The sequence below is a fragment of the Cryptomeria japonica genome, chromosome 3, assembly GCF_030272615.1.
Source record: "Cryptomeria japonica chromosome 3, Sugi_1.0, whole genome shotgun sequence".
NCBI lineage: Eukaryota > Viridiplantae > Streptophyta > Pinopsida > Cupressales > Cupressaceae > Cryptomeria > Cryptomeria japonica.
Window position 1 is genome coordinate 452,707,173 of NC_081407.1, and position 12,459 is coordinate 452,719,631.

The following is a 12,459-nucleotide window of genomic DNA, read 5'->3' on the forward strand; positions in this document are numbered from 1 at the left end:
TCATATATAGTAGTTAGTCCCCTGAATGACATATCAATTACATTTGAATGCACATTTTTCTCTTTTTGATCAGCCAAAAAATGTAATTCAAAGGCTTGTGATTATCTCAGTACCCTCCTGTTTTCAGTTTTCTCTGCCATGTCAGAATCCTTGCTAAAAATGCCTTGAATTCCTCTTAGAATATACAGGGTAACATTTTCGTAACACTTTTAAGGTATCAGCGGAGCTTCAAAGGACAATAAGAACTGCTAGGAATTGCTGAAGAACAAATTTCCTGACACTTTTAACAGCACTGAATAAGATAAAAGCTTAAGTCAAAAACAAACATTTGGAATACAAGAAGAGGCCCCATTAACTACACAGGTATGCACTAAAGATTTACAATTTAGTTTTTAATTTTAGAGACATACTGCAATCTACCAAATGAAGTTAATATATGTGCGATCTGTTGCCTCAACACTATGAGTATAGTCCAGATTTTATTGAAAGGAAATAATTTAATAAACGAATAGATCAACTATATTGCAAAGAAAGCAAAGATCCTATGGGTTGAATGATGTCCACTTCTACCTATGAAATGGATGATGACAACTTAATATGAGAATAAGGGCCTAATCATTTGCTAAAAAATTAGCCCAATGATAAGGAGCATACATTATGTTTCCTCATTTGTTCTATGTTGTCAGCAATAGTAGATCCAACAGTTCCAACGAAACCTACGGAAGCACAACTACAGATCGTCTCTTCTATATAAAGAAGAATATCAGGCAACACCCTTGGCGAATATTTTCCATTTGTACTCAGTCTCTTAAGAAAATGTTGGGAAACTCCTGATCTAAATCCGTATTCTCTAGTAATAAACTTTCTAGAAGTGTTTACAACAAAATCATCCTTTTCATTCAAGACATGCAATTTATAGGATCTTGAATCCGCAGCCAGATCTCCTAAATATGTTCCTGTCCAATTTGATTCTGGAAGGTCTGTCATAAGAAAAATATCCACTGCTTTGTGCTTTCCCTGGAACTGATTTTGTACATTTTTCAGCTTATCCTTCAATGCAGAAAAAGTAGTTTGCCAATGATTCTTGAACTGGCCATCCAGCATTCTGAGTTGAGCACAAAGAAAAGGTTCCTTTATCCTTTCTCTGGCATACTCTTTCCCAGCATTTAAGATCTCTGGGGCAAATAGAAGAAACTCAGTCTTCTCTAGCAAAGATCCTATCCGTTCATCTTTAGGACCCTTATGGATGTCAATATATAGCTCTGAGCCTTTGTAAGGTGCAGTGAAAAGGGTCCCAAAGAGAAGAACAGTGGCATGATCTGCTTTTGATCCATGCCCAAGAGCTTTATCTATGTTTCGACGCTTTCTACTATAATTAATTTTCTTTTTCATTCTCAAGCTGTCATCAGGCTGAAATGAGTCCATTGTATTATCAAACTCCTCTTGGTATGTCCATACTGTTGTTCTGCAATCCTCTTCAACTCCATACACACAATGTGGTGTATTTCTTATGAGACCCGACAACAGCTCCCCACATTTTTTATAACTGCCCCATGCTTGAATCGTTTCAGCTAAGCTATGGCAAAGGCTTCCAGAACATGATGACCTTATATCTAGACCACACCAAAGTGAAACAAAGATCCGAAGATCAATTACTTTCACCAGGGATGAAGATATTAGCCCGGACAGATCAATGATATCTGCCATAGAAACATACCTGCAAAGAATTGGAACTAAGATCCCTAGCATTAATAAGGAAACTGGATAAAAGAATAGTTCAACTAAAAGCTTGAAAAGGGAAGCAATAACTCTGAAATATATTACAGATGGGTGTAGGAGGGAATTATATGTTGAAAACGGAATTCATAACTCTGAAGATTGTGGAAATGGGTGTAAAAGGAAACTATATCTTCTCAAGTGAAAATGGGTGTACAAGGAATTCTATATTATCAAAAGAGGTGGAAACGCGTATAAAAGGGAATACGATAGTCTGAAAGAAGATGGAAATGGATGCTAAAAATAACCAAAATGGAGCTGAAAACAAGTTATTGCATTCAAAAACGAACCTCCTTAAAAAGAGTGGGACATTTAATGAAAAGCTATCAAATGAATGGGAAAATATTCAGATCAAAAAATTTGAAAATGAATACTAAGGGGATTGTAGTGGATACATACCTAGATTTTTTCATTAGAGAGTTGATGTGATCCCACACAGCGCTCCGAAGTTCGTGAGCAGGTTTAACTCTGAATTTTGGGCAGCTTCCTAAAGCCACAGCATGATGATCCATGATGGGGGGAATGATGAGGGTTCTGTTCAATATTCCTGCAATCAACAGAGCATTCTTGAACTCTGAAACCTGATTGCTGAAGCCACTGTGAGGTGCAAACCACATGTATTTCTCGTCCTTGGGAAGCCACTTCAATGAATCTGGCCTGTACTTGTATCTGGCAGTGCATTGAGGGAGCTCCCCTGCTATAATTGCTGCTGAATTTGTTGATCTTGATGTAGGTAGAGAATAATATGTTAAGAAGAAGACGAAAAGGAGCAGAGATAGAGAAAGGATCGTACTTGTCTTGATTTTACATACTTTAGTTCTGCTGCTATTTTTCTTCCATTTATCCATTGTTTTTTCTGCTTATCTCCGTGCTCTTCGTTGACATTACCCACAAGATCTCAAACTAAATCGCTCATGTCCGTCCATACATGATCTGGGACCAGAGAATTTGAAAATCTTATTCAGGCATCTGCAACTATATAGCTTAAAAAATTGGTGCTTGCGTAGAGAACCACAGGGATTCATTAGATTTTCTGTAATTCATACAGATTTTGCAATTGTCGCGGAATTTAATGGAAGCTACTTTAAAAATTAAAATTAAAATTAAAATTAAAAACACTGGTAGCATATTGTACTCGATAAAAGTGCACTTTACCCTATTAGTTTATTTTTGATGAATTTTTTAATAGCGTTTTAATTTAAATTCTTTGGTAAACAAGTTTATCTTATTTTTAAATTAATTTGAAAATTGATTACTAGATGGGTTTGATCTTATAAGACTTTTGTAAACATTATGGTCACTTTGACTAAAGTGTTATTAATATCATAACAAACTTAAAAGTGGTATATTTCTATTGTTTATGATCACCACATTTTCATTTATCACTATTCATTCTTACATATTGGTCATATCTTTTATTCATTATTTTATATTTATAGTGAAATTATTTATGTAGTTACAAATATGAAATTTAAACTTTTTAAATTCTAATCTAAATTAAATCTCATTGACCTATTTCGGCTAACCATGACTTAATGCACATTGTGTCGATTTATGCGCTATGTTGTTGTAATTAAAGATACTCTTTCTCTCCTTTCAAATAATACTAGAATGTCATTACAACATCTAGGCCAAAGAGCTTAGAGAAGAATATATTATGTATTGTCTATGTGTCACATCATTCTAGGCACCAAATGTAAGATCATCTTTAAAGGTTCAATCATCAACATGAACTAACATTTATTTTTACAAGTTTATTTCATTGTGGTGTAACCTTGTGGTTCCATGTGCAAGAGGCAATCTCTACATTTCAAATATTCAAAATTTATCTCTCATTATACATTCCCCTTTGGTTGGAATCTTTGAAAGGCCTCGCTTGACACTTGTACACTTGTTCATAACACCCGGTGAGAGTTATAATATCTTGTAAAGGTGAATAGGGTGGTGAATAACTTGTATCATATTTAATTTCCAAATTTAACCTATATTTTATATTTTTGAACTAGATAGTTGAGTGAGGAGTTAGAATTTTGAGGGAATCTTGCATGTCATGTGTTGATTATGTTGACTAGGCATTAATTATGTGTGGAATCCACCATTCGTGGATTAGACCTTGAAAAATTGCATTGTCTTTACAGGAAGAAATCATAAAGATGGGTATCAGCGCATCCTATTTTTGTTTGACTTTGTTAGACCTTAAAGGATATGTGTCACTTGCAATGGGAGTTACAATCTTAATCAATTAACTAAAATCTTAAAACTAGGCACCATGATTGGAAGAGATAAAGAGGAGAGGTGAGATTATCTTCTTTAGCTTCTTGTTGGTTTCCAATAGGTTGAAAGCGGGTGATCGATTTTGAAGAGTTTGCTTGGAGGTTAAAATCACAAAATGGTTGAGTTATAAATTTGCTACTAGAGGAAGAGATGTTGCAAGGTTGCAAAATGAAGACCATCATTGTCACACTAACATTGGATTGCAATATTTTATTCAAGTTTTAGTCTTGGATGTTTGTAGGGTCATTTTATTGTGATTTTGTATGTTTAGTAAAAAGAAATGTTATATAATTTTCCCTATGAATTAGCATATAATTTTGTTTTCTTTTTTCAATATGTGAATGTGGGCACAAGGTCCACTCTCTTTGTATTATGAAATCATATTTTTTTTAAAGTGTTGCTACAAATGATAACAACAAATAATATAGATATGAATAAGCTTGCATGCTCCTATTCTGTAAAATGAGCTTGCATGCTCCTATTTGTAAATGAGCCTGCATGCTCCTTTGTTGATCTCTATTTTGTAACTAGCTCCGGCTAGAGGATTGTTCACTACTTCTCTTCTATAGTCATGTTGATGAGCAATGACCAGAGTTTTTCTTGCCGGTTCTTTTCTCTGGGAGCTCAGTTTGAACCGGTTTTTAAATATATTGTAAAAATTATATATTATTAAAAGAATATATCAAGTGGTATTGCCGCCTTGCAAAAATATATATATATATAGATGTAATATCCAATAGCAAAAAACACTCACCTAAAGAAAAACCAATAAGTTATCATTTTTATTTCTTGCTTTGTAATTAATTCTTCTTTTATAATAAATTAAATCCTTTTGCATGATTAAATGGCAAATTTATTAATTAATTAAATATGCAAGGATATTTAATAAATTAAATAAGATAATTGATAAAAATGATATTCTTGGAAATGATTCGATTAATTAAATAAATATTTAATCAATATTGAGTAATTGATTTGCCATGTGATATTTGATGATTAAAGAATTAATAATGTGCTCAAGGTTGATTTAATTGCCTTTGTTTAGGACCTTGGTGATGTTGTCGAGATTAGGGGCTCATGGTTTAGATGACCATTTTTAGGGTATTACATTTGCCCCTCTTTGAATTAATGTGTGAGCAGAGTGTTGGTTCAAAGAATGTGTGATGTCTAAGAAATGCCAGTTTTGAACTTGATTGATCACAAACTAGATGAAGAGCAAGGTGTTTAGCTTGGTTCGAAGCGACAAAGCTAAATGAAGTCTAATTAAAGTGATACCAATCCGAAACTTGATTGAACTGAGGAACAATAAAAAACAAAAGATACCGAACTTGAACTTGATTAAACAAGAAGTGGATCTTGCTGATCTAGAACTTGATTGAACTTAGATGCAGTGAGTAAAGATAAAAATCAATCTTGAACTTGATTGATCAAGATACGATGAGTGAAGAATAAACTGTCTAGCTTGATCAAGAAACGAATACTGAACACCTGCTTAGATTTGAGTGTGATCAAAGATACTCTTTAAACTTTTGATTAACTTTAAATTAATAATCAGCTTGATTTGAAGCGATGAAACTGATTAACGTTAAGAGATTGATTCAGATGAAAGACAAATATCAGCTTGATTTGAAGCGATGGAACTAATATGCCCCTAGCGATTGATTCGATTCAGATGATCGAGGGATCTCAACTTAATGTGAAGCGATGAAGCTGAGATGCCCCTCAGCAATAAGAATTGATTTTCTTTAGAAGATTTTGCTCGACTTTTGATGAAGATTTGATAAATATTTCTTGACTTGTGAGATGTGAGGTCATAAGGTCGTGAGCATGCCCCCTCGGGAACAAAATCGAAAGATAACGAGGGATTGATGATTATAGGCAATTGTTGGCGATGATAAGTTATTTGAGCACAAATTGATTCTGAGGAATATTTGAAAAATTCGACATTGATTGATAAGAAATTGAGCACAGATTTGATCGTAAAATTGAAATTGATATTCAACGTTGAAATTTGAGCGCGATTGGAAGAAAAATGAGCATTTGATGAAAAGAGCGCTAAGTGGTCCAAATTGTGAAATTGACTAGGAAAATGATCTCAAATTTCGATTTCGATCCCGAAAATGGAATTAGAACGGGCAAATTAGCTAAGGGTACAATTTTCATGTCCATTAGAGCAAGTTGAAAAATTAGGTTTTTGGCTATATATGGGACAAAAGTGTCATTTTCAAATCATTTTAACCCTCCAAGTTTGAAAATTAAAAAACCCTTCTGCGAAGAAAATGGTGGTCCCTACTCGTCAACATCGATTCAAGCGCCAAAGACGTCATAATTGACCTCAAAACTATGAGTCAGCGGTAAGTGATCGATCTTAAGCCTCTTTATGTTTTCAATTTTGAATTTTTTTGCTCATTTTTCAAGTTTTTCTCATGTGTGGGGTTAGGTTTCACATTTTATCGTGCGCCCACCGTGGGGCGGAAGACTACATTTTTTGGCCTCCAAGACCGACTGCTTTGTTTTTTGGTATTTTTCCAGATTTCAAATTTTTCGATTTTTCGTCCGTACATCTCGTACGACATTTCCCACAAGCTCAAACGACAAACTACAGGTGTTGTACGAACTGGAATCCTATCTCGTACAAGCTGGGATCCTATATCGTACGAATTTTTATACTGTCGTACGACTCTGTGTTTTCTGGTTAAAAAGGCAAAATTCATGATTTTGGTTTTCTGATTCAAATTGATTATTCTAATGACTGACCCTGACTGTTTATCTGTTTATCTCAGAATTTTTCACAGCCTAATCACTTTTTGCAGAACGCTTGCCGAAGAATATGCTTGTCGCACAAAGATAATATGACTACTGATTCGTTGTCTTTGCAGGTTGCCTAAGGAGAATCGACTAAACATCGTGTATTCTTTAAATTTATTTTTAGGAACCTAACTTGCTATCTAGTTAAAGAACAAAACTGTATTTTGTGTTTTTAGAAGATTCTAAGAGGTAGGAGAGTATGCTCTTGTCTTTTTCTAGACAATCAAAAATCCAGACCCTTGAGGCTTTTTCTTTGTTTGAAATTTGTACATCTTTAGCAGGCCTGCCCTCCCGAGGGGTTGAAAAATTCTTAAAGTTGTTACGGTCGGTGTGAGGGGAACGACCTAAGTGGGAACGGCTAAATGCCAAGTACTCCAACCCACTATAAAATAAACGTGATTTGATGAAAATCAAGTCAACGGCAGTGCTTGGGAATAGCTCTCCTCCATACCTTCGGGTATATTAAACCTTGGTTTTCAAGGCTGGGAGACCTCTTAATTGAGTTTATACCCCGACGTGCCGAATGGATCCCTTACTAGTTCCAATTGAAAATTAGAAGCTACCCAGTTCATCTCTGAAAGGGGGATAATCTTTATGCAAGAAAGATAGTAACTCTCCCAAGATACTTGTCATTTCGTGCCCCCATTAGCGTTTGGAGTCGAATAATACGGCATTGAGAATCCATTGTGTGAGACTTAGCTATCGTATTTTGATTAGCTATTGGGTGTGTACCTGATTCTACAAGCAAAGGTTTTCTTTCCTCACCAAATTCCTTAGTGTTTGCATGTTGTGATTGGAGTCACTATACATACTACTTGTTTTCTGTGTTCTCATCCCTAAAACAAAAACTGAAATACCAAAAATTGGAGAAGACAAGAAACAACTCAGTGATTTTAAACTCTGTTCATGTCAGAAACTAGTCTGTCCTAAGTTGAAACTCTGTCCGTGTCAGAAACTAGTCCGTCCTAAGTCGAAACTCTATCTGTGTCAAAAACTAGTACAGTCTAAGTCAAAATTTTGTCCAAAACTAGTCTATCCTGGTCAAAAATCAGTCCATCTTAGAATTGGTCATACTCAGTGGTCATACTCAGCAATCCAAAAAACTCAGAATTTTAAGTCTCTACCCTATGAATAGTCATACGAGTCTGATAATTTATCGTGCTACATCTGATCCTGTGTCGTACGAGTCTTCTGGTTTGTCATCCTAGACCTGATTCTGTGTCGTACGAGTTGTTTTCATCAGTTGTCTGGCTCTGTATCCTGTGTTGTACGAAACAGAACTGCTCTGAGTATTTTGTCATCCTGCACATACCCATCTGTCATACGGTACGAGGCAGCAACTCGTATGAAACATAATTGTTGTCATCCTGTAACTGCTAAGTTGTCGTCCGATTCAGAAAATCCCGTCGTACAATTCTCTAGTTTTGTCAGAACAGAACTGTCAAACTTGCCTAAAAACAGTCTACAGTGAACATAATACTAGTTATCAATTTTCCTGAGCATAAACAGATCAAGACAGTGTACCTCTACCATTTGTGTTGCACGATTTGGTCGATCACCTTTCAGCTAGTTCAATCAACTACCTATCAAATTTTTAGTCACCTAGATAATGTCTTGTACAGGATAGATCGTTCCTGAAACCAGACTAAATCTTACACTACTCTTAGAATCAACTTAGATAAACGTCTTATACAGGATAGATCGTTCCTGAAACCAGACTGAATCTCAGTTTTTTCTCCCAAACAATACTCTAAATAGAACAACTAGCTCTGAATTTGATCTTGACCTCTGCATCACAAACAACTTTAGGTCATACTAATCCATAAAAATGCCTACTCAAACCAAGAGTGCTTGTAAGAAAGAGGCTAAAGGAAAAGAACAACCCATCAAATAGTAAGATAATCCATTCTACGTGAAGGATCCACTCACTGACATGTGGTCGTCATCAGGTAGACCAATTTTTGATGAGCCTGAATCTCCCACTATACATGAGGCAGAATACAATGACAAAAATGACCATAATATTCCCGAAAATCATAATGATTCCTCATCATCAAGTGAGACTGACGAAGACACTGAACCTCTAGAAAAAGAAATCCTTGACTGTCAAAAGGACAAAGACTTTAGAAAAATGATGAAAGCTATCATGACCCGAGAGAAGGAAGACTATTTCTTAGAACTAGCAAAACAAGGTGCCAAACTTCCTACTGGATATGATGTTCAGACACTCGTTACTAAAAAGGAAGACTCACCTATACTCATGGTACACAAACTTACTAGCCTTACAGATGGAGATCACGAAATTGAAAAAATAAGGACAAATCCCCAAAATAATATTCTCTGGAAACAATATGTCCCTTTCCATTTGACAAGAATCTATACATGCCTCCATTTCCTTCACGAGTGGAGATCCCAAAATTTGACAAATATGATGGTACCTCAAATCCTCAAGATCATGTCAGGGAATTTTGTGTTGCCTGTATGGAGTTCATGCGCGATCAAACGTACCTCATGCACCTCTTCCCAAGGAGTTTAGGGGGTCAAGCAATGGAATGGTTCTCCAGTCTACCCAAAGGAATAAAAACATTTGAAGAACTAATCCAACTATTCTTACAACAATATTCATACAACATTCGACATCATGTGACTATGATCGATCTTTGTAATACTCAACAGAAAACAAGGGAAACTCTTCTTACTTTCCTCCAATGCTAGAGAAAGATGTTCTCTAGGTATCCACGACCTATCCCAGACTCTGAGAAAATGGATATATTTGTCAATAACTTGGTCCCCAAACTGGAATATAGTATACAAATGCAAGTACACCCATCATTTAACAAAATGGTAGATAATGCCATTCGAATGGAAGATGTGCTCATAAAGAAGGGGGATATAACGCCTTGGAAAGAAACACAACCAGGATCTAGCTCTAAAGAGAAGAACAAGTATTAGAAATTTGGCAAAGACAATAACAAGAATGTTGTTAATGATGGAGTAGTAGACACTATTAAAACCAACTCAAAGCCCACAATATTCAACTTGGCTAGTGGTACATAAGCACTTAAAGCTACAACAGAAAATCTGCCAAAGAAAGCAAAGGAATGGTTCAAAGAAAAGCCTTGGCTTTCTAAACCTAAGCGTGATTTTACTTCTCTAGAAGAATCATATGAATCCGCTTTCAAAACTTTGTTGGCAAACAACTTGATGACGCTACCAGATAACTCCAGACCATATGATCCAGAAGTCAAACCGAGATGGTGGAGAGGAAATGAATATTGTGACTTCCATCGGAATAAAGGTCATAACATAAACAATTGTATGAAGCTAAAACATGAGATTCAAGATCTCATAGACGTTGGTAAAGTCATTGTTGGGAATCACCCGACCAATGTTGATCATAAAGCATTTAAAGACCCTTTGCCTATTTACGAACAAGGTGATTCTTCAAAGACCAAAGGAGGTGCCAAGGTAAATTATACTTATGCTAGTTAGGACAACGTTATCAACATGATCGAGCCTTCCCACTCGGAATACTGCAATGTGATTATAGTCCAAGATAAACCAAATGAATCACGATATGCAAGAGCTCTGCCACGTTCTCAAAAGAAAGTCACCCTCCTAGGAGCTAGTTCTTTCGACCCGACTCAAGCAACATCAAACCCACTAGCCCAATCAAACAAACAAAAAGAATCAACCTTGGACAAATTTAAAAGGTTAACCTTATCATCATCCTCTGGATATAGCATAGTTGAACAGTTGAAAAGGACAAATGCTCAAATCTCAATTTTTGAATTGTTAAAACTCTCATCTGCTCACAAAGAAATCCTAGACAAAGCATTGCTCACTACCAACGTTCCAAAAGATTTAGACATTGATCAGTTTCGGTCTATGGTGGGTCATCTAACTTCACCTCACTATTTGACCTTCTCCGAAGAAGATGACAACTCTCTAAATCATCCACATAACCAGCCATTGCATATCGAAGCCATGATCCAAAAACACAGAGTCAAACATGTTTTAATAGATGGAGGCGTAGGGTTGAATATTTGTACTTACAGTCTGCTTACACAACTGGGATTCTATGAAAATGTCATTGATCCTGGCAAGAAAATAACAATAAAAGCCTATGATGAAGAAGAAAGGACTTCTAAAGGTCTGGAGTCATTACCAATCAGAGTGGGACCAGTAGAAAGAGATGTCCTTTTCTAGGTACTTGATATTCCTTTATCATATAATATATTACTAGGCAGGGTGTGGATTCATGAAATGAAGGCAGTGTCGTCAACATACCATCAATGCTTAAAATTTCCCTATAACGGAGCTGAAGTTAGTATTCCTACTGATACAAATGTCATCTGTAATGCATTGACAAAAGGTGCAGATACTTTTATGCCTCATAATAGGGCAGCCTCTCCAAATGAAGATCCAGAAACACTAATGAAAGACTTAGAAAAGAGATTGAAGATTACAAATACTGGCATGGGTGGCTACAAGATAGCATCGGTACTTTCATTAGTTTCTCTCCCTCCATCACCAAAACAGTTGGGCAAGCCATTAGAAGTTATGAGAACACAAACTTCAGCTTTGAATACCATATATGATGGTCTCTTTGTACAGTCTTCTACACCCTTGGCAGATGAAATAGAAGAGGATGTTGTTCTTAACTGGCTCTTTAAGGAGGATAGTCAAAATGAGGAGGTACGACATTGTGAGATTTCCTCAAACCAATATGGTCCTGGATACAAAATAATTCAGTGTATGGGGTACTCAGGTACTGGTCCTCTAGGTAAACAAAAGAAAGGTATTACTAAACCAATTCAGCTACAAACCAAATCCACAAATGATAAGGTTGGACTGGGATACGATCTGAAAGAGACATCAGACCAAAAACATGTTTCTAAGTCTAAGTGGTAGAAAAGAATATTGCCTTTAACATTAAAGGAAGTAGACACTCAACAAACAAAAGTAGAGTGTAGAAAAGAGAAAGAGGAATCAACAGTCAAGAAAGAAGAAACAGTCAGTGCTCAAGCTTCGATGGTATCAACTACAATAATACAGGAAGTTGAGGTCCCTGAGGATATAAGAGAAGAAGTAGTAAGAATCATAGAATTGTTTGCACCATTAAAAGTTCCAGTCACATATACTAGCAGGCAGCAAGTAGACGATTCAGAGACTGATTCAAACGAGTATGAATGGGGTCCTAACTATCTTTCAGATACATCCACTATAGGAACTTTAGAAGAATCTAGCGGTGTCATAAATGATACTCAAGAGCTGATGCGCATAAAACTAGAGAAAGAAATACAGGAAATTAGACAAAGGAGACAAGCAAATTATGAACAAGGATTGAAAGAAGGGAGAATACCCGAAAGCTTCTCATCTATGTGCCCTTATCCTAAAATAGAACAAATCAGGTATAGCACTACACAAGAAGAGTTGGAAGCTACAAAACAAGAGCCAGTTATCAGTCCAGAAGAAGCTGAATGGAGTAGACGGCAACAAATCACAGAAACAACAAGATCATGTCAACAGGTGTGTCAGATACAAATGACAAATGAACCACAACATGAAGGAACTTGCAGCATTAAAGATGTTGGTGTT

The 12,459-nt window shown here is 36.0% G+C and overlaps 1 protein-coding gene across 1 annotated transcript; it reads right to left on the reverse strand.

Annotated features, from left to right (window-relative positions):
- Positions 1-448: 448 nt before the first annotated feature.
- On the reverse strand, positions 449-2,871 carry LOC131076962 (O-fucosyltransferase 30). The gene is made up of 2 exons (XM_058014666.1): positions 2,176-2,871; positions 449-1,717 (listed from the first exon to the last, which is right to left on the reverse strand). Exons 1-2 carry the CDS (start codon positions 2,622-2,624, stop codon positions 631-633), a joined length of 1,536 nt encoding a protein of 511 aa, XP_057870649.1. The 5' UTR covers positions 2,625-2,871; the 3' UTR covers positions 449-630.
- Positions 2,872-12,459: the final 9,588 nt, after the last annotated feature.